The sequence below is a fragment of the Pyrenophora tritici-repentis genome, chromosome 7 (assembly GCF_003171515.1).
Source record: "Pyrenophora tritici-repentis strain M4 chromosome 7, whole genome shotgun sequence".
NCBI lineage: Eukaryota > Fungi > Ascomycota > Dothideomycetes > Pleosporales > Pleosporaceae > Pyrenophora > Pyrenophora tritici-repentis.
Window position 1 is genome coordinate 1,067,052 of NC_089396.1, and position 21,670 is coordinate 1,088,721.

The 21,670-nt window shown below is 49.9% G+C and overlaps 8 protein-coding genes across 8 annotated transcripts; 4 read left to right on the top strand and 4 right to left on the bottom strand.

Moving 5' to 3' along the window:
* Positions 1 to 15: 15 nt before the first annotated feature.
* On the top strand, positions 16 to 3,459 carry PtrM4_128210 (uncharacterized protein; the record flags this gene model as incomplete). The annotated part of the gene is made up of 1 exon (XM_066108856.1): positions 16 to 3,459. The coding sequence occupies one exon, from the start codon at positions 16 to 18 to the stop codon at positions 3,457 to 3,459; it is 3,444 nt and encodes a 1,147-aa protein (XP_065960848.1).
* A 1,589-nt stretch (positions 3,460 to 5,048) lies between these two features.
* On the bottom strand, positions 5,049 to 7,277 carry PtrM4_128220 (Herpes-BLLF1 multi-domain protein; the record flags this gene model as incomplete). The annotated part of the gene is made up of 5 exons (XM_066108857.1): positions 5,049 to 5,864; positions 5,929 to 6,040; positions 6,581 to 6,816; positions 6,871 to 7,223; positions 7,274 to 7,277. The coding sequence occupies 5 exons, from the start codon at positions 7,275 to 7,277 to the stop codon at positions 5,049 to 5,051; spliced, it is 1,521 nt and encodes a 506-aa protein (XP_065960849.1).
* A 1,169-nt stretch (positions 7,278 to 8,446) lies between these two features.
* Positions 8,447 to 9,304, bottom strand: PtrM4_128230 (uncharacterized protein; the record flags this gene model as incomplete). The annotated part of the gene is made up of 3 exons (XM_066108858.1): positions 8,447 to 8,454; positions 8,570 to 8,942; positions 9,011 to 9,304. 3 exons carry the CDS (start codon positions 9,302 to 9,304, stop codon positions 8,447 to 8,449), a joined length of 675 nt encoding a protein of 224 aa, XP_065960850.1.
* Positions 9,305 to 9,340: 36 nt separating this feature from the next.
* PtrM4_128240 (S-TKc domain containing protein) lies at positions 9,341 to 10,574 on the bottom strand (the record flags this gene model as incomplete). Its single annotated transcript, XM_066108859.1, has 5 exons — positions 9,341 to 9,371; positions 9,439 to 9,677; positions 9,730 to 10,073; positions 10,143 to 10,370; positions 10,421 to 10,574. The coding sequence occupies 5 exons, from the start codon at positions 10,572 to 10,574 to the stop codon at positions 9,341 to 9,343; spliced, it is 996 nt and encodes a 331-aa protein (XP_065960851.1).
* Positions 10,575 to 11,457: 883 nt separating this feature from the next.
* On the bottom strand, positions 11,458 to 12,374 carry PtrM4_128250 (ADP-ribose pyrophosphatase; the record flags this gene model as incomplete). The annotated part of the gene is made up of 4 exons (XM_066108860.1): positions 11,458 to 11,696; positions 11,790 to 11,817; positions 11,876 to 12,173; positions 12,283 to 12,374. The coding sequence occupies 4 exons, from the start codon at positions 12,372 to 12,374 to the stop codon at positions 11,458 to 11,460; spliced, it is 657 nt and encodes a 218-aa protein (XP_065960852.1).
* Positions 12,375 to 14,843: 2,469 nt separating this feature from the next.
* On the top strand, positions 14,844 to 16,341 carry PtrM4_128260 (DUF1421 multi-domain protein; the record flags this gene model as incomplete). The annotated part of the gene is made up of 4 exons (XM_066108861.1): positions 14,844 to 14,890; positions 14,939 to 15,010; positions 15,059 to 15,777; positions 15,863 to 16,341. 4 exons carry the CDS (start codon positions 14,844 to 14,846, stop codon positions 16,339 to 16,341), a joined length of 1,317 nt encoding a protein of 438 aa, XP_065960853.1.
* Positions 16,342 to 17,623: 1,282 nt separating this feature from the next.
* PtrM4_128270 (squalene monooxygenase) lies at positions 17,624 to 19,211 on the top strand (the record flags this gene model as incomplete). The annotated part of the gene is made up of 2 exons (XM_001939876.2): positions 17,624 to 17,954; positions 18,010 to 19,211. The coding sequence occupies 2 exons, from the start codon at positions 17,624 to 17,626 to the stop codon at positions 19,209 to 19,211; spliced, it is 1,533 nt and encodes a 510-aa protein (XP_001939911.2).
* A 642-nt stretch (positions 19,212 to 19,853) lies between these two features.
* PtrM4_128280 (uncharacterized protein) lies at positions 19,854 to 20,114 on the top strand (the record flags this gene model as incomplete). The annotated part of the gene is made up of 1 exon (XM_066108862.1): positions 19,854 to 20,114. The coding sequence occupies one exon, from the start codon at positions 19,854 to 19,856 to the stop codon at positions 20,112 to 20,114; it is 261 nt and encodes an 86-aa protein (XP_065960854.1).
* Positions 20,115 to 21,670: the final 1,556 nt, after the last annotated feature.

Consider the following 21,670-nt stretch of genomic DNA (forward strand, 5'->3'; position numbering starts at 1 on the left):
CTGGACGAGGGCATGATGAAAGCGGCATTCAATGCGAGCAATCAAGGATACCCATTAAAGGATGCATTCATCCTGGATTCTGGCTCGACGACGCACATCTGCAACAACCTCTCAAGGCTCGAAGAGGTACGCCCGCCTGCGATGGGAGATTACATTTGGGCTGGCAACTCAAGGGTTTGGATACAAGGATACGGAGCAGTCAAGGTGACGGCAGAGAGGGCTCAGGGCAAACAAATTCTACACCTGAGCAATGTTGCCTGGTGCCCAGACTTCCTCTGCAGCCTCGTATCATTCAGGCTGCTCCGAAGACAAGGTATATGGTGGGACAATCGAGAAGACCCGACAAGCCTACGACGATGGGATGGTTCAACCATTGCCACCTTATCGGAACACTATGGGCAATGGGTTATCGAGCCACCTACTACATCAACTTCAGCCTTTCATGTGCGTATGAATCGAGCCAAACGATCACCACAAAAGGCTACTGCCATATTATGGCACAAACGACTCGGACATCCCGGGCCGTCCGCGATCGAGCACCTCGTGCAGCAATCTGAGGGGGTGAGGATCAAGGGCATCACTACCGTGGAGTGTGACGCCTGCGGCAGGTCAAAATCGAAACGACAAATACGCAGGACGCCCAGACTGAACGACGAAGGGCCAGGTGAAAGGGTAGCCATCGACTTCCATGAGTATGAGGACGGCAGTTTCACCAAGGAGAAGAGCCAAATGCTGGTCACTTGCCGACGGTCCCGATACACATGGGACTTCTACTTCAAGGACAACAGACCGGCTCGCTCAATCATTCGCCTCCTAGGCCTCTTCGTCCAGTTCATGAAGAAACAATTCAACATCACAGTCAAAGTCATCGAGACTGACAACGAGATCGTTACCGTCAAACAAGAGGTCGAAAAATGGTGCACGTCCCTATCAATCAAACTCGAGCCCTCCGCTCCAGATACTCAAGCTCAAAACGGAGGAGCCGAGCGCTCAGGGGGTGTTATAAAAGAAAAGGCACGCGCAATTCGACTGGATGCAAACCTTCCATGGGAACTCTGGCCAGAAACTACCAGAGCGGCGGTATACCTATACAATCGAACGCCAAATTACCCAAACAATTGGAAGACACCATACGAAATATTCTTTACACGCGCAGCTGCCATCAACGGCATAGTCACCGGACCTCGAAAACCAAATCAAGCTCACCTAAAAGCATATGGGTGTAAGGCTTTCGCAATGACAGACGACACCCACAGAGGAAAGTCCAGGCTACAGAGACTAGATCCGAAGGCCTGGATTGGATACCTAGTGGGATACCAGTCAACGAACATTTACCGCATATGGATCCCATCCATGGCAAAGGTAATCAGCACTCGCGACGTAGTGTTTGACGAAGACACAATCTTCAACGGCAAGACTGAGGACCTGATGGACAATCTCATGCACAACACCCTAGAGGAAATCGCAACTTGGGTGAGAACAGTCGAACTCCCAGGTACTCAGAGCCAACAACCAGAAACCGAGACGTTCTACGAGGACGATACGACGCAGGAAGAGAGCCCGCGCACTCAGAAAACCAGATACCACCAAGGAAGGAAGGTGGTAGAGGCATATCTAACCCCGCCACCAACTCCTCCACCTGTGGCCTTGCTAGTTCAAGGAGAGGTGAACAACGAGGATATGACGAACATGTCCAACCAATCAACATCAATGACCAGTCCATGGGCAGCCGCATTCATGGCCGGCACCGAATCAGGACACATTGGTCAACACGAAGGAAAGCCAATCGATAAGGCTCAGGTGAAGAGACTGCTATCCAAGGGAATCAAGCCCCATCGCAACCAGCTACCGCCACTCCCAACAGCATACTCAAAGCTAGAAGACCATCCACTATACGAAATGTTCAAGGAAGCAGAAAAGACACACCTTCAGAGTCACCAACAAATGAAGTCATGGACTGAGGTCCAAGCATCACCAGTCAAACGAGCAGGGCACCAGATTCTAGACTGTATGTGGGTATACACCTACAAACTCGACAAGCATCACCGCCTCATCAAATGCAAGGCAAGATTGGTGGTAAGGGGAGATCAACAACGCAACATAACCTCCCAAGACACATATGCAGCAACATTGGCAGGACGCTCATTCAGAATGCTCATGGCAATCGCCGCCAAATACGATCTTGAGCTGAAGCAATACGACGTCACTAATGCTTTTGTGCATGCTGCAATCGACAGAGAAATATACATGAGGATGCCAAAAGGATATCAGAAGCCTGGCACTCTACTCAAAGTGCAAAAGGCACTCTACGGGCTCCGGATCTCACCATCACTGTGGCAGAAAGAATTCACCGCAACTCTTGCTTCGATAGGGTTTCAACAAATACCACAGGAGCCATGCTGCATGATCAAGGACGGAGTTATCATCTTCTTCTATGTGGACGATATCATCGTTGCGTACCATTCAAAGCAAGAATCAGAGGCAATGAAGGCCATAAACCGGATCCAAGAAAAATACGCTTGTACGGGAGGAGACGACTTACAGTGGTTTCTCGGCGTAGAGGTCATGCGCAATCGCAAGCAGAAGACCATACAGCTATCTCAAGCTGCATACGTCGACAAAATCAGTCAACTCATCAACCACCAAAATGTAAGGCATGATACGCCAATGTCAGGCATCGAACTCCGACCACGAAAAGGACTCGCAGCACCAGCTGAAGTCAGCAAGTACCAACGCAAGATTGGATCTCTGCTGTTCGCAGCAGTCACCACAAGACCCGACATCGCCTTCGCAACATCGCGCCTCGCTCGGTTCCTAGTCAATCCAAGCATAGAACATCAAGAGGCAGCGGACCGCGTACTACTCTACCTAAGAAAGACAATGAACCTAGCTCTGGAGCTAGGCACAGGTGAAGGTCTTCAAGTAGCAAGTGACGCATCATTTGCAGACAACACCCTGGACAGGAAGAGCTCACAAGGCTACGCCATTAAGCTGTTTGGCGGCCTCATCTCCTGGAGAGCAAGCAAGCAGGATACCGTTACTACTTCAACCACGGAAGCAGAATTACTTGCTCTTTCCCAGGTGGCCAAGGAGGCCATATTCACGTCGCGACTGCTGAGGGAGCTTCGGGTAACTCTGAGCGATCCAACAATCACAATCAAATGCGACAACCAACAGACCATCCGACTAGTCACAGAGGACGTAGCCAAACTTCAAACAAAACTTCGGCACGTTGATATACACAATCACTGGCTACGACAAGAGGTTACCCGAAAGGTGATCAAGGTAGAGTATGTGCCGTCTGACAACATGATCGCAGACGGGTTCACAAAGCCACTGCCAGCCAATAAATGGGCCAGGTTCCTTGATCAACTGGGACTCGTCGAGCGCGAAGAAGCCCCGCTCAGAGAGATTGAGCTTAAGGAGGTGCAAGAGCAACTGGAAGGCCTCATTATGTAGGATCGATCAACCAGTTTATGCAGCTTGCAATATGCCTTCCAAGCTGAGGGGGTGTGTCAGATAGCAGGCGTGTCGAGCCGAAAGTGCCGACACCGCTAGCTAATAATGGGTTAGCGTCTTAGCAGAACAAAACTCTCAGCGCGCACCTTAGAACAGAGAACAATACAATCAATCATGAACATCCATCACTTTTGTGCAATATCTCATCTAATCTGACAATACGACACTACTCGCCTTACAACTCGTTAATAATAAATCAATCTAACTAATCAAATCAATCAATCTGACCTTCGCAAGTTGATTTGATTAGCTATTTTGAAAAGCTTAGATTGAGTTGATTGAGTTGGTAAAAACTCCAAATGACCAATCAAATCAATCAATCTGACCAATCTGGATTGATTGTTGCGGAGTCTGATACAAAGCCCCTGAAGCGGTCCTGGGCATCTTTGGGGATCCTTTGCGCCATTTATTCCGCAATCTTCGCCGTGAGTCGAAAGTTCAATGGATGAATTTGCGGATCCGGTTCATTATAATACTCCGTGAATAGTCTTTGCCAGTCGTCAGTCAATTTGCCTACCACACTGCACACCACGTTTTTTGCTGGAACGCCTGAATTCTAGGTTAGATCATCGCTTTTTCCCGCGGTAAATTCGATGACTAAATTCCTCTCTCCTTCCGTTGATACAACTTGTACCCCGTAACAACGGCTCTCCAATGTTGTCTGAGGTCCTCCGATGCTCCGAACTCACGTATTCGCAGTTCTTCTTGGGCCCGACACTCGTATATAGAGTGCAATTCATTGATGTTCAGTTCTTTCGCGAGGTATCGCGCTTCGATATTTATTCGATCCGCTGGAGCCATAACAAGTCCAAGAGCTGTCAGAGCGCTAACTGCGAGCTACTGTGTACTGAATCTAAGTTAACAAGAAGACGAGAGGGGAGGAGATAGTGGATTTTATGAATTTGGGTACGCATTAACCTATGATGTTGGTTGCATGGGTCTTTGTTAGGAAGTTTTGCTTGCAAAAGTCTTTATGCTGTGATAGCCGGATCCGGTGTCTTAGATAATCCCGCTCGGCCACATGTCAAACAAAGACTTGAACTGAAGCTCGCCCGGTTTCGGTTTAATGTTTTGAGCTCAACAAAGATGGGAGTGCATGAGCGTGCAGTCCGAACGTAGGCGTTCTCGTTGGTCCTCCTTCTTCTTGTTAGAGTCATTGATTGATTGATAGTGGTTTAACGCCCATTTGACAGTCTCCCAAGGGACATTCAGGCGGGTACCGCCGGAGTCTTATGCGTGGTAGTGCGGCTTCGTGACCTTGTTAGAGTCAGTAGCTCCGGATGGCTCGTTTCTGCTGCACAGACGAATTATGCTATGATTTCCCCTTCACCACAGTGAACACTAATCAGAGAAATGAGACCAACTCACAGCAACCATTACGAATAATAAAGAAAGGTATTATTTCATCAACTCCTGAGACATCCCATAAATTACAATTAACGCAACAGACGTTGTAATACAAACTTAGTAGCTGGTCATTCCCATCATGAACAGCTGGGCTCTACTATTGCACTGATGATTCCCCTACATCACCTTTTCCTTTTTCCCTTTTTATTCCTTTTGAAGTACCACTCGTCTTCCGAAGAAGACTCTTCGAAAACATAATCGAGATCCTTTGGGTCATCGTTATCGACGTCCTCATCGTCTGACTCAAGCACGTAATCGAGTTCATCATCTTCCGTCACGTCCTCCTCTTCTGTACCGTCTACCCCTTCTGTCACCTCCACCCCTTCTGTTATGTCTACCCCTTCTGTTATGTCTACCCCTTCTGTTATGTCTACCCCTTCTGTTATGTCTACCCCTTCTGTTACGTCCTCATCTTCTGTCACCTCCACCCCTCCTCTAACATCATTGAGATTCTCGTTGACATCGTCTGATCCGCCCTCGTTACCGCCCTCGTCGTCATCATTCCCATCGTATGATCCGCCCTCATTCTCGTCCTCCGCGCTTCTCCTCTTCGGCATATGCGCCCGCTCCGGTTCCCCAATCCGAAACTCCTCGTCCTGAAAATCGCATTGCGCATAGTCAGGAACTATGTCGCCAGAAACCGGACCATAAACCTCTTGCCATTGTGCGAGGCCCTCGAAACTTCTGAAGAGAAGATTGTCGAGCGTTGGTCGACGTCTGGCCGATAGCCTAAGACATTCGCCTACGGTCTTCTCAAGAAGAAAGCTATACACCTTATTGTACTCGATGGGGTGGACAATCCTTTCCGTACAATGTTCTGGTGTTAACATCTCTCTTCCCTCCATTAGACTGAGCATAATTTGTCCCACATTGTAGATATTGCTGTGAATCTTGATGGGTGTCTTGCTGTAGGCCTCCGGAGGGTTGGGAATTTGTTCCTAGTAATATAAATGAGCTATCCGGCATGTTTCGATTAGATAGACAGTAACATTGGATACTTACAGGCGGCCCCCAACCTGGAGGGGCAAAGACAATATCTGCCAGGTTTACAGCTGGGTGGGCTGGATCATCAAAGAAAGCATTTCCATAGTCGGTAATCTTCGGAGTTTTGTAGCTAGACGTTAGTGTACAGAATTAGCGTCTATACCACATGCTGATACCGAAGTTACTTACGCAGGGTAATAATACTGCAGTGCCTCGCCAAATACGACGTTTTCTGTTCTTATGTCTGGGTTGACAACTGTCGGCCATAGGGCTTATCCCTTGGCTCCTCCTTAGGCAACCAGGCAGCCACCCATTTACCCGCTAGTACCTTTACGGCCTAGCTGCTTCACTCCCTCTTCCCACTGCGTATATAGACCTCTTTCCAAGAGCTCTAATACGACATGATTCTCCCCAACCTTGACACTTGACAACAACAACACGCCAATTCCCATCATCAAAGGCAGTTTCTCCCAACTTTGGTAGTTCGTCGTTAGGCCTGTTGAGATTATGTGCTTCAGTTTTACTAGCTAATTCTCCTGTTTGGTGTGTATACAGTGCCTCAATGAGAGCCCTGAAAATGAGCCACATCAACGGCTCTGGTACTTGGTACCTAATGCTCTCTCAGTATACTTAACAGCAAATTAACTTGAATCAAACATTTTCAACTCACAAAGGGTCATCTCTGACTCTGTTCTGAAGGTCGAGAAGCGTTCCATATGGTGCATATTCCATGAAGATGTACCCCAGCTGAGGATTGCGCGCTCTTCTCCGAATAGAAAATCCATATACTTTCAGAATGTTGGGACATCTTGTTCTAGAAACGGCTTCATGTGTATGATACTCCGATCCTACCTCATCTCTGATTTGAGCGACGCTTTCCCCTCCAATAATCTTGACGACCATACGCTGCGCATTAACGTTAGTTAGCATGCTCAATGACCTATGATATACTTAGCATACTTTACGAATGATGCCTTCTCGGTCGACCAATATGAAGAGATGAATGATTGTGTGTGTCCAACGGCCATCGATCTCATAACGCATACCCTGAAACAGGGTCCTTGTAAACTTCCAATGAGATGCGGCAGGTCTATCATCAATCGCTGGGTCATGCTCCATGATGAAATCCAAATCGGATCGGGTAAAGTTAGGTGGAGGTAACACATCGGGCTCATAGTAATGGGCGGGGTCTTCTTCGATTTCGATCTGCATGTCGCGGCGTCTAACCGTAAATTTGCCAATATCGACATAAATCTCCTGTATGACAGCATCAATACGGGCCCACAAATCAACAATGTGTCGCTCAGCTTCGGCTACAAGTCTGCTTAGTGATGTCTTGAGGCCAGAGGCTCAGATAACGTACCCATACTAACTTGGTATCTCAAGTGACAAACTTTCCACCCGACAGTGAAAAATCCGAACTCGTCAAGTGCATCCTGATCATGAAACGCCGCATAAACATTTTCAAGACTCTATGTCTCTCAAAGTAGACATCAGTAACACGTGGGTCCTGGTCCTGTATCCTTCTCCCACGGTCGATGTAATCCTGTTTAACATCATCTCCCCATTCGTTCCAATATCGGATAGTCAGATGGGGTTGAAGTGGTTCCCCTGGCCAAAATCAGTACGCACTTCATATGGACTCGTATTGTAGAGCATACATTCACGCGGATCAGCGTTCTTCTCTTAGCCATCGAACTTAGCGCAAACGAGGAATAGCCAGAAGTATTCTCGATCCTGTCCTTCCAGTGTTGCACCAAATTCTATTTCTTCATCAGTCGGCTCAAACACATGGCCTGTGCCCTAACCCAGAAACTGTCGGGATCGTATGGATCGTCGGTCATCGCTTGGACCAGTACTGCTTTGAGTATTAACTTGAGACAGAGGAGGCTTGCGATATCGCGCAAAGTCAAAAATCGGTGTTTAAGTGATTGAATCGCATCAGTCAAGGTATACTTGGTTGTTATGAGAAATTTGCGGCGGCAAGGCATCTGAGAGACACGATGTCTTTGCTCGTCTCAAGCTACACAATTCTTTGTTAATCTTTGCGTCCGGATTTGGAGATGATGCGAGCAGCAAACGTTGAAAGAAAAAATCCCATGTGACTACCGCAGAACAATGACTGGGTGGTGCCAGCATGCTTTCCCGTCCCCAGTCAGGGCTGCATCGTGCGAGGGGTGCCATAATGGAGCTTTTATAGTCTTGTTTTGTCCAAGTGAGTTCCGTCGCTCTAACCCCAATCCGGAGGCGCTACATCCTCTCCGTCTTGCTGCAGGCAAATCGGATTCTTACACGTTGTCACGCGATTTTACTTGTCGATTTCTGAATAACGCTAACGTTTACTGATCATGTTCTTGAATCTACGAAGAAGTCTGAGACCAAAGAAAAGGGAAGTATCAAAAATGGCACCTGTTACTAGCAACATTACTCCTCTCATCTCTAAGAATCACAGACCCCGATACTCTCCCAAGATGATCAGCCTAAAGACTGTCTTCTTTATTCTTCTGTGAAGTAAAACTTTCAGTAAATCTAAAAATCAAAGTACTCCTGTCACTCTCATGACCCGTATAATCATCATCCTCTTCATCATCGCCTTCTTCGTCTTATTCATCCTCTTCAGTCCTCCTCCTCCTCCTCTTCCTTGGGATCCATTGCGTACCCTCTTCAATCGGATCCTTGCTCCAAGTCATCCGAAACCTCTCCAGCACGTCTGCATCCGGCACGTTCATATTCCCATACGCCTGCTCCCAGGCCTTCCTTCCAACCCTCGTTCTGTACAGGATATTCCCTACTGTTGGGCGCCTCTTCGGATCCATTGTGAGGCAATCAAACGCTAGTCGCTCGAGTGCATAGGAATACGTGCGCTTGTACTCTGTGGCATGTTGCATATTGCGACCAACCTTGTGCTTTTCATTGAGAACTCTCGCCTGGCCTTCCATTAGGTTTAGCATGACGAGGCCAACCTGCCATATGTCCGTGCGGCCATTAATAGCTTCGTTCTCGTATTCCTTCCACGACGTTGCGTATGCTTCCTATCATTCAGTCGTTAACATGGGTTCTTGTTGGGACCACCGAGGTGGTGAGCATTACGAAAACTTACAGGTGGATTCCAGCCCGTCGTACCTCGAAAAGCAGTTATCCAGGCCCCAAGTTCGTCCTTCTTACTACGTGCGTCAGGGTACCTGTTGTCGTCGAACGTTAATCCAAAGTCTATCATTTTCGGCATTTTATATCCCGGATAACAGTCTTGGACTGCATTACCAAGCACTATGTTCAAGTCCTTGATATCGGAGTTGACGATTGGCACCCATGGTCCGGAATCTTCTTGCGAGACTTGGAAAACTTGGTTTGGTACTTCCGATTGGTCGGCATCAATGGTACGGCCAGTCTGCATGAGAAGCACAGCTTCCGCTGCGCCCCGAAAGATGTGTCAAAGCATGGGCTCGGGGATTTGTACAGTGCTAAAGCTTTGTCAGCAATTGGTCTTACCATGCAATTAAGTGGGCTGAGGAGGAACGCATAACATACTTTTCCTTCCTCGAGTGATGCTTGTCCACAAGGTCATGTAGGTCGCCGAAGGGTGCGTACTCCATGTACACATAGCCCAGTATAGGGGGTATTCTTCGTATGCGATAGGAAGCTGCATAGAAGTCTACGATATGGCGACATCCCTTCGTAGTGAGCCTTTGGTGCAGATCGATTTCAGGTTGCATAGTGTCTAAAAGCGATTTTTCTGTTCTCTCGCCTTGTACTTTTACAATGATTCGCTATGTATAGATGAGTATCATTGTTAACATGGCATTATCAATTGGCTCGTACCTTTTGGATGTGATCGAGCTCATCGACGCCCACAAAAAGATGGACGATGCGCTGGTAATTCTCAACATGCCCATTCTGGAAAATCGTGGAGTGGAACATCCAACGTAAGTTGCCGCTATACTGGGCACCTAGCACTCTCTGGACTTCATCCGGATCTCCTAGAGTAGCTGGTGGGTATTTTATGATCTTATCACGTAAGTGCGCGTTTGCAGCGTGAACCGAATTCAAGGGCGGCGAGACCGGTGGTCGTGTCTTCTGATACTGACCATACCAATGTTTCCCTGATCCTACATACGCCTCAACAACCTGTTCACTGTTCTCCCAGAGCCAGATGCGTTCCTCATCTGTTCATAATAGTTAGCATGGGTTGCAATGCGCCGGATCATTCCACCTTTCACCTGTATCATTTTTACCCAAAAGCATAACATTTCCGCCGTAAGCAAACGCTGCAAATCGTGATCGATCTTGTTTGGGAAGACTTTTACTGTATTTTTCCAAAGTCTCGCTAAGTTGGAAATTTCGCGCGTTTAGCCGTGGATCTGGCGAGGCCGCTCCCAATTTCACGAGTTTCTTGGCCTTCTTGTGCCTGTTGGAATCGTACAACGACCTATAGACATTGACAATCCCATCAATTTGTATATCTAAACTGATGTTAAACTTCCAATATTCAATCATATCTTGCGGCTCTTACCTGGCTTCTTCCCGCGGCGAGAAAGTTTGTAACCGATGACAAAAGACGGAAAGTCTCTTCGCCATGAATCTGGGATCTTCCTATCTAGATGATCTGTCAAGTGGGGCCGGCCCCAGCAATAACTGGCCCAAGTATAGTCGATGCTAGCAGCCATGGTGACGGTTGCTGAGGTGTTGTAGTCGATGCACTATGCTAGCTGAGATGTGACATCGCAGTGAACGTAGAGCGGGTTTCAGTAACTATATGACAGAGCTTGCTTCGCCAAACAGATGAAGACCGACCATGTCTCTTTGATATGGATTGCTTTTTTCATACTTCCGGATTCAGATGACCTCATGCCCAGAATAGCGCTACTGGTTCTCCGGGCCAATCGCGGCCTACAGGTCACATCCTCGCGAAATTCGCACTAACTTCATCCGTCCACATTGTTCACTTCGAAGGTTTCAATGAATTTTGCCTCGCTCCCCAGCTGGCATAATATATTTACAAGGATAGCTTATGCGTGCCAACAAAGGAGACTAGGCCTGAATATATTGAGCAGTCCTGGAGAAGGACAACAGTGCATGCGCACTTCGGTAATACATAATCATACGGTCAGTTGTTGTCATCGCCCTGCACTACCCCAGCCTACTGCAGGTATGTTTCGGATTGCTGGCTGTATATCGATCTAGCTAGCAAACGTGCGTTGATTGTATCCGGTCTACGCGCGCAAAGCTATACCATGATACCAAAGGTCTAGGCTGACTGGCCTTACCAACAGTTCTCTGACACTTGCCTACCCGCAGCATGCGCTTAGTGCAAAGCATATCGTAGAGATCATAATGGAAAGACTATCGTAGATTTACCGCGGGGATTCCGGGCCTTTTTCGGACTGTAGATGTAAGAAGGCGTAAGACATGTGAGTAAGCAGCAAGTGGCCCGAAGCCATCAGCACTTAGGTCAGGGGTATTCGATAGGTTAGCCTACAGTTTTACGAGATCGCGATGGTCCGCTCCCCTGGTTATCTACTACAGTGCGGGGCGTGCCGGGCAATTAAGCTAAAAGCGCCATCTTTTCGCAAACTCAATGCCTTCAGCCAGTGTGCCGACCCTGGCATCGATCACGTACCCTTGTTGTTCGAAACGGATACACTCTTCCCAGAGATCCTTCAATGGAACCGAGAAGTTTTCTATGAACTCATTGTCCTCGAGTTCGGGCTGAGGATCCTGGTTTTCGGGCCGAGAAACGTCGACGGTAACATGAATCATTCTCAAGTTGGTGTTACAAAAACCTGGATCTGGAAAGCATTAGCACACAAAGGAACATGGAGATGAGATGAGAGCCCATCGACCGAGACAATGCTGAATAACGGCTTAGTGCTGGCACTCACCATTGAACATGATGGGGCTGACTTGGAACTACATGTCGGAGTAGGAGGTCAGTATGTCTCACAATCAAGGTCAGAACAGGCCTTACAGTCTTGTCTGCGACTAGCTCCCCAATGTAGCCCGTCTCTTCTTTAAGCTCGCGGAGAGCACAGGTTTCCGGGCTTTCGTTGGGGTCCATTAGACCAGCTGGGACCTCGATGACTGTGGCGTTAACCGGCGGACGCCATTGCTTCTGAAGAATGATCCTTGGCTCGTCGTTGGGCTTGGCAGGATCTTGCAGGATTGCCGCAACCCCAACGCCGTCTATGTCCGAGCCTTTGGGTCGTGTGAGACGCTGGCCGGACTCCCACGTGCGTTCGACGCCTTCGGGATCCGTGTAGGTGGTTCTACCAGACGATTAGTATCGACGACCGAGCGAGCGTTTATCGCAATATATAGGCTGTATGCGTTCGCATATTCGCAGGTGCACGAGTCGAGCAATGAGCATTAACATACTTTACAAGCGTTGCCCATTTCGCGTCCTTGTTGTCCAGAGGCTCGGTTCTGAGAAGCTTTGATTTATTGGACGCCTTGGTAGATGAAGCCATTGCAGATGACGACGGGGTGCTGACTCGATTTGGCGGGGTGACTGGGAGTTCCAAGGTCCCGTGTGGTGATGGAGGGTAGCCGCTAGCACAAGCTCAATCATGGCGACTGCCCGCCAAGAGCCTCATGGTGGCAATCTCGCCTTCACCACGAACCATAACGCCACCCAATTGCCCCAGCAGTCTCTCTCTGCGCCAAAAACCATGATTCGACTTGATCAATACAAAGCGCCACAGACGTGTTTTGGGCGATCGCTTCCAGCATAACTTGTTTGTCTCAATGCGTCATCGGGTCATATACCCACCCACGCTCTTTGTGTCTTTGAGGGCCGGCCAGCGCACTCTGTGACATGCTCTTTCCTTTCCATACGACCGATGCTCTTATCTCGAGCTTTTGCATTGCTCACCGATGCATCTATGACAAAGGCATTTTCAGAAAAGAAGAAATTGGATACGAGTGGAGCCTAGATAACGGTCAAAACGAAGGCAAATGCTACGCGATGGCAAAACAACATGTGCGACGGGCTCACTGGCAACTCTTACCGCGATGAGTTGCACCCACCGCCGCGGGCTCAAACTCAAACCCAGTATCGATAGCAGTCGCATCACATGACATTAAGCGACATGCCTGCAAAGCTGCAATCTCTTTAATTTGCGTTTGCCTCCTTTTCGCATTATGGGTCGAGGTGTAAGTGCAATGGGTCGGCCTAGCGCAGAAAAAGTACGAGACGCTGGACAACAACTTACCCACAGAGCCGCTCAACAAGGCCCAAAACGCGTCAGACCAAGCTTGAACCCCTTCTTCGTCATCATTTGCCCGCTCGCTGCGAGAGAGGTTACGTAGAAGCTAAAGCGCGAAATGGCTATGCGCTATCTGAATAGCAGTGTGAGTACCACGGGTTTTGGCCATTATGATGCTGTTCAGACAGACGATGCACTCCCAAAGCTGGGCCACTTTGCAAACCGTGCGTTCTCAACCGGCGGGTCGCCCAAGTAATTGAATGTGCATGTCGGCAAGGGAAGAAAAAAAATGCTGCGCCGCTGGCAGAGTCAGAAGCGAGTATTGGACGTTTCGTTCTGATACGTTGAATCGTGGTGGTGCGACAGGCCGTATTCCCGTCACACATGTGTCGGGTAAAGCGTGGAATACTGCAGCTGCGCCCCCGCATGTGAAGCGACGCTTGCTTGCTTTGCTTTGCTTCCTTCGCGTCGACTGTGACTGCGTGTTTGAAGGCTCAACGGTAAACTATCCATAGACTATGTTGATCCCTGGGGCGGAGACCAAGATCGATAATCACTTGGTGCCGGACTTCCGGGAGATTGCAACCAGCGGAAAGAAGTCGGGAGATGGCCGTGGCATGGCTATGAAGCGGAAAAAAGATTGTAGGGCCTGGGCACCAGCGTTGCTGAGCTGAAAAAAGCATATACAGTGGCCGCTTTCACATGCGCTTGGTCCGGATGCGGGTGCCTTTCCCCTGCCAAGTAACCGAATGTGGGGCCTAACGAGCGGCCTGGCTTGCCCACTTGCATGTGCGGATTGACAACCTTGCCTGTTCCTATAGCTTCTCTATAGCTGGTCCAGCTCTATGTCAGGGGCATGGCGGGCGGGACCAAAAGCGAATCATGCTTCTGTCACCCGTCAATACGAGGTGCGCCAAACGCTTCCTATCCGCCACAAGTTGTGTCATTGGGACATGCAGTCTCGACGCTCGTCATTGCCCGCTGCCACCCCAATTGCCAGCGGCTGCTAAACGCTACAAAGTAATGTCTCAGTAATGCCAAGTAGAAGATGCCAATGGTTTGCAAGCAACGAGTTACACCTTACGAACGCCCAGACTGCCATCGAACTGGACCTCTTCCGAATCTCCAGCCCATGTGGCGTGTGCGCTGGACGGGCAATGCATGGGGATGCCGGGTCACTAGGCCTTCAAACGAAACCACCACTAAATTCGTTAGGCCACTTGAATCAGTCTTCCTTTTCGGGCGGCGTGTGGACTTTGATTGGTGTTGAGACTCGCTTCGTCCGCGGGCATTTGGACCTAGCTTGTAACCTCCGCTTTTAGATTCTAAACATGCTTGCCAGCGCCGTATGAATAGCGCCAGACTACTGGAGCTACCTTCTTTTACAGGTCTTCCCCTCGCAGTTTTCCTAGCCCTGGTTTCCCACGAGTTTGCAATTCAAAGTCATTCCTTCTTGTGTGTCTTGTTCACACGTCCTCTCATTCTCAACAGTTGTGTTATTCGTATACCATCGTTCGATATCCGCTTCAACTCACTCTCGTTCCAATAAACGAAATCCGAGAAGGACCGAACACCTGACCTTATACTCCTTTGAGCCCTGGTAGATGGTGGTACCACTCAGATTTTGAAGTCTCCGGCTCTCGTTTAGCCTATGAACAATCGGCAATTCTTCCAAAACATCCAGAACACCAACTTCTGGACTCAGCAATCCTCTTCGCTACCTTGATCACAATGTCGTCCAACTGGTTCGGAGACCTGCAATTGGCATACAAGTACATGTAGGTTGTTTGGAGTCAGTCGAGTCAACCAGAACTGACGTAAGACAGTGTTGTCTTTCTCTCTTTGCTAGTACTTACCATCCTCGGTGGATTTGTCAAGGTTCTATACAACCGTCAGAAGTAAGTAGATGACTGGATCAAGGTGTTGCCTAAACTAACAACATCAAGGTTGAAGAAGGCGAAGAAGGCGGAACTGGAGGCTGGGCCAAGGGAGGACACTGTCGAGTTGAACCAGCGCGAGAAGGATGAAGGAGACTTGTTTGGCATTCGTGCCATCGAGGCCGGTTTCTATGCTGGTGTCGCCCAGTCGCGCCCTACGTCAAGAGCAGGATCCGTCATTGGTGACCATCCCGCAATGAGCACCAGCACTCTTGTTGGGGGAAGCGTAAACTCCCCGCTCATGAAGGGCCAGTCCACCAACAACAGCGTGCTCAGCTTGAACCTCCATGCCACCAGGGAGCCTTCCAGGCTCCGACCCTCAGACGCCGAACTCAACGGAAGACACGACCTGTCTCTACAACCGCCACCATCGTCTGGCCAATCCCGCGGATCCTCTTCTCCTACCTTTGGTGGATCCGACAGCGACAGCGAAGGCTTTGCAACTCCCCGATCCATGTCTCCATCCGAAACCTATCAACACTATGCACCGGCGTCCAGCAAAGACACGCCCGACGCGCTCACCGTCTCATACTACACATCGGACGGGAACAGTCATCAGTCCCAAAGCGCATCCTACAGCACTTCACCTGGTCAATCCGCAACACCGCCATCGCCTTACAGCCCACCCACAGCCCGGTTGCCAACTATCCCTGGCAGCGCATTGAGGAAAGAATCTCGTTCGCCATCGCCTGAGTACGATTACCCTCGCGTGCAAGTTCACGAGCCGAGTAGGTAACACGCTCCCTGGTGCGTCGTTTGTACATTTAGCAACTTTATAGATATATATTAGGCCACACCTAACTTCATTGCAAGATCTTGAGCCTGCGCAGTCACCCTCGTCCGCCCCCAAGCTCCAACTACAATCCCGAGTGACTTCACATCACGCACGAGACGGGAGCGACGCAAGCAGCATGTATACCAGCAATCACCGGTCGAGTGGGTTCCAAGTCTATCAGCCTTACCACGATGATGCGCAAAACGATGACGAGGATGGATCAGTGTCTGACGGCTGGATCACGCAGTCTGGGCGAAGTTCTCTGTTTGCGTCTTCTGACGTTGAAGGTGATACCCATCGTCAGTCGCACAAACTCCTTCCACCTGGCACAGGTCGAAAAGATGCCCGACTGAGCGACTTGTACGACTCTTACTATCGCAATTCTCATATTGGTGCCGCAGAGCCGGTTGGGGCCAATAGACCAATCGTCGGTAGACAATCAACCATCATTGAGGTCGACACTCCTTTGGTATCGCCCATGTTTCCCCCAACGCAACAGCCTGGTACAGCAATGTAAGATGTTGAGGTCTTGAGCGGTCGGCTGCATTGATGCCATGAGTTTCGTTACTCGTTGGCATGTCTCAACCTGCATGATTGCATTTCTTCCTGGTGAGGCGTTGAAGTGGGCTACATCCACGGGCAATGCGACTTTACAAACACATTTCTTTTTTCATACCCTAGGGCGACTATACATCTGACGAGCAGACGGTTGCAGGACTGGACGCGATACCGAACGAAAGCGGGTGCACACGTCAAGACAAAAGCGCAGGACTCACGACAATGAAATGCTTGTACGCTTCCTCACACTTCCTTATATATATTTCCTTGCGTCATCTACATTACGCCGCTTGTGGCCTTAGTCGTAATTTCTATTCATAATCACTGCACCGCACGGTAAGTGGCATGGCTCAAGTAGCTTCTTCAATACAAAGGCTCTCAGAGTCCATCTTTTACCAATTGAACTGAGTCGGAGATGTGAAAGGTGCCGAGTGGTAATGCTTGTGACGGCTAGCTGTATGCGCAAGCGTGGATGCTGCTGCAATGACTACATCACTCATGTGCAATGTGCGCATTCGGTCTATCATAAGGTTCGTGCTAGATATCTAGGACGTATAGTCATGGGCGGCTAGCATCACTTCCGACAGGAAAAAGGTAGCCGGTTGTGGTGACTATTAGGTCAGCCAACCATGGGCTCCGCAATTTGCCGTAGAGGGGGGTGGTATAGTTTTCTCCGAGATTTTAGATGGGAACTTTGGATGTTAAGGATGAAGGAGTACAGCGATCGGTGGCAAGCTAGAGCTCGCGACGGCTGATGGCCTCGCTTAGCCGTAGAAGAGAACGAATCATGGGAGAGGCATTTACTTGTGTCCAACCATGGTCGCGACCGATGCTGAAACAGCATTATCATGCCAACCTGTGGACGGCAGACGACGATGGCAGATGGTGCGAGGGTGGGTAAGAAGCTGGCAGATGAGATGATCTTCACGCCATGTTGGCCAAGACCGGCAATGCCCCTGGCAGAAAAGTGGGCGGTGAGGCGATCCTTGCACTCAATCTCAAGGCTTAAGATCGCGGTCGCCACCTGCGACAAGGCTGGACCCTGGGCCTAACAAGATCTTGACGTTTGTCTCTTTTTGCTTCTTCTATATTCCCATACCAATACCGCCCTTTCCACACACATCCACACGAGCTCCGCATATTTTGTCATCACCGCCCTCACCCTTGACCCTCATAACCGCACCCCTAATAAAGCTGAATTGGGTCCTTCAACAGGCCCACCCACCGCAATCATGCTCACAATGTTTTCTGGTACCAAGATAACGGCGCTCCCGCCTGGCGTCAACACTTCGCCCTCACCACAGCTTCGCACTAGGCGCTCAACACAGTCGGTCCCCAAAGTCGAGTCCACACAGACGACAGACTACCGCGACGAGAGGCGACGCGAACATCACGAGGCTGACATCGTCATCGTCGGCGCAGGCATCCTTGGCTGTGCCGCGGCTGTCGCGTTCGGCAAACAGGGCAGGAGCGTGTTGCTGCTCGAGAAGAGCTTGAAGGAGCCCGACAGGATTGTTGGCGAGCTGCTGCAGCCCGGCGGTGTGAATGCATTGGAGAAGCTGGGCATGAGGGGTATGTGTTGCTGCCTGGAGTTTTGGTCAGGGTGAATGCTAATAGCTCCCTATAGATTGTCTCGAGGACATTGACGCCATCCCCTGCCACGGATACCAGATTCTATACGGTCCAGAGAAGGTCCACATCCCCTACCCTGACAACCTAATCACCTCTGCGCCTTCGAAAGCCCCAGAGGGTCGCTCCTTCCACCATGGTCGCTTCATCTCCAAGCTTCGTGCCAAGGCGCGATCCACCCCCAATGTCACCATTGTCGAGACCACAGTCACATCCCTCGTCAAGAGCGACTACAACGGCCAGGTCTTGGGTGTATCATGCCAGACCGCCGGCGAGCAAGACTTTTACTTCGGCGCGATAACCCTGGTCGCCGACGGCTATGCCTCCAAGTTCAGGAAAGAAAACCACCCTCATCAGCCCCAAGTCCGCAGCAAGTTCTGGGGTCTTGAAATGATTGACGCCAAGCTGCCAATGCCCAACCATGGTCACGTTATCCTCGGCGACCAACCACCTATCCTCATCTACCAAATCGGTACCCACGAGACGCGTATCCTTATTGACATACCCGAAAACCTGCCCTCCGCGTCGCCCAAGAATGGCGGTGTCAAGAACCATATGCTCAACGTCGCTTTGCCAGCCCTCCCAGAGTGCGTCCAGCCTGCCTTCAAGAAAGCAGTCGAAGCAGGAAAACTGAGGAGTATGCCCAACTCCTTCCTTCCCCCAAGCACCCAGAAGCAACCCGGTCTCATCATGCTTGGCGATGCCATGAACATGCGTCATCCCCTCACCGGTGGTGGCATGACTGTTGCCTTCAACGATGTTGTCCTCCTCTCCAATCTCCTCTCTCCAGCCAACATTCCCATACTCGAGGACACCAACGCTGTCATCGATGCCATGTCGACATTCCACTGGCAGCGCAAGCATGGTTCTTCGGTCATCAACATCCTCGCCATGGCCCTCTACTCGCTCTTCGCAGCCAACAACGAATACCTGGAGTACATCAAGAAGGGTTGCTTCAGGTACTTCATGCGCGGTGGAAAGAGCGTCAGCGAGCCATGTGGTATGCTTGCAGGTTTGATCACACATCCATTGATGTTGGTCTACCATTTCTTCTACGTAGCCTTCTACGCCATTTGGGTCAGGTTGCAAGACGTCGGTGTCTGGCATGCACCATACACTCTATGCGTCGAGAGCGTCATGGTTGTCTGGACCGCTGCCAGCGTCATCGGACCGTACCTGATTGCGGAGATGAAGGCGTAGTACTCAACGACATGATGGTTCTCGCATGAGATTTCCGAGATGACGATGTGTGATTGTATATAATCTTTTTCTTGGTCACTATCGACCGCTTGCGCTGGAAAAAACGCGGGCGGCAGTGAACTTTAGGGTTTGAGGGCTTTTTTCTGGTGTTTTGGAAGGAACTTAACGGACCCACTACATGTGTACATCACTGCGATATAAACGCGTAGAAAAACGAGCGACCGTATACTCCATTTTGGGAGAAAGAGATAGATGACATGATTCATAGGAAGCATGATCGAGTAATACTTAATAATTAAATGTTTGAGATGATGGGTTTCTCCGTGGTGAGGTCTAGTGTAGGATCTCTTGTATATGCGATGAGGTTCTCAGGGGTTGAGGTTTGAATGCATGGCGTGTTTGATCTGTGACCATAGTCTGTCTATTTCTTCCGCTCCGTTTAGCGATATGGTGGCTCTTGTGGGGGCTTGCTGACCACCCGCTGTTGTCGGTGTCGGTGGCGGTGGCGTCATTACTCCTGATCTTGTAGCTGTTGAAGCTACATCGCCCTTGTCACTCTCTTTCGCCAGTACTGGACCTCGTCTCATAGCCGGACGAACTCGGTGAAGTGTTGCCGTTGACGTGATCGTTACCGTTGGTGTCATGACCTGTGCAGTATCAACCACCAGTGTCGTCGTCAACCTCACTATCCGCCGACTCGTCGATGTTGTAGTCGATGTCGTAGCCGTCGATGACAACAAAGACTCAAAAGTAGGCAACCCAGAGCCTTCTGAACCCCCCACCGGCGTGTCCGACGTTGAAATCTGTTCTGTCGACTCCATCGCTGTCGTAGTAATATTGACCACGAACGAAGGTTTCCAACACGCCAGCAGTCCATTATACGCCCCAGCCCTAGCTGTCTGATTCGCAGATGGCGATGATGGAGACGGCGGTCGTGGTGTGTAGAGTAATCTTGGAAACCAGAGTAGACTGGCTTCTACCCAGCCAACAGTTCTCGGTACTTTTGTCTCTTCAAGGCCAATGGGGGTAGTTGAACCACTTTCGCTTGCCTCCACCAACGCAAACCTCGTCGTCACGCCCGCCCGTCTCGCAACAGCAGGCGCCGTATACGGCCAGTTGTGTGGCACTTGTGTCAGATACCTCTCCATGTCCATCATCTTCGTTCCCGTCGCCGTCACCCCCAAAACACTCATAACCCCCTCAATCCCCCCCAGCTTACTATTCCCCTCAACCCTCTCCCCCGTCCCCTTCAACCACTCCAACAACGCAACCAACAAGCCCTCCAACTCCGGTACCTCAGCAGCACAAAACCCGTCCACACTCCGGACCCACCGCCCCACCACACCATCCCGGTCTGTAACATTCACATCCGCCTGTTGCATACAAGCCAGACAGCTGGAAACGTTGGAGTCGGGGTGGGCGGCGATGTTGGGGATGAGGTGTAGGTACGGTAAGCTGGGGGCGCAGAGACAGGCTTGGTAGGACAGGGAGAGGGAGGTGAGGTTTAAGGTGGGGGTTAAGGGGCCGGTGGTGAGGTAGCAGGTGCTGAAGGGGGCGAGGGTGTTGAGGCAGGGGGTGGTGGTCCAGCAGGCGGCTGATGGCGGTGGTGAGATTGCACTTCTTGAGTTGGATGGGAGGTGGGTGGGAGATGTGATGTCATCTTTCGCCTCATCGCCTTGTGTGAAAGTTGTGGATGCCAAAAGATAGAGAAGAAGGGATCGGTGGAGGTAGGTTTGTGGTACCATTTCGCAGCAGCGGTACGCGACGGCGATGCAGGAGATGGGAAGAGTGAGACTTCAGTGAGGATGTATGATATCGACAAGTATGTTGCGGTTAGTACACACTTCACACGTTCACCTATATCAGTCATCCTTCTTCAATGTGAGCAAGTAGCTAGAAGGGGGCGTTTGCACTCGTCGTTTGCCATTGCTATTATTCTCCAACTAATCACGCGTACATATCTTAATAATTCAACATCTCACATGCATATTTCTGTCACCATGTAGCAAAGCAGGTACCAAATAAATTCTTTGTATTGATGTATATGTACCAGATACTTTACTTTTCCACACCACCAGTCCGTTGAATCGCTTCTTGCCAAAGCACGCCACAAAACACTCTTAGATCCTCTCCTGAACTGCCTCGCTCTTGGATAAATAACAACAAAGTGAACAACCTGCCATTTCAGACGCTGTGAAATCCGCCCGCAAATATTGACACAAACGGTGGACAGGTTGGATTTACAGAGACAACAACCACCAGTGATTGAGAAGAATGACCCTAGCGGACGAGAACCAAGAAGGAAGCAGACAGCAAAAAAGCAGCAAAGCAGCAGGATATATGATAAGATATGTAGAATACAAGCGATAAGCCTAGATGCTAGACGACGTTTGAAATCCTACCTCATTTTAACTGGAAGACTGCCGACCGACTAAATGATGATGTATAGTGTATAATGC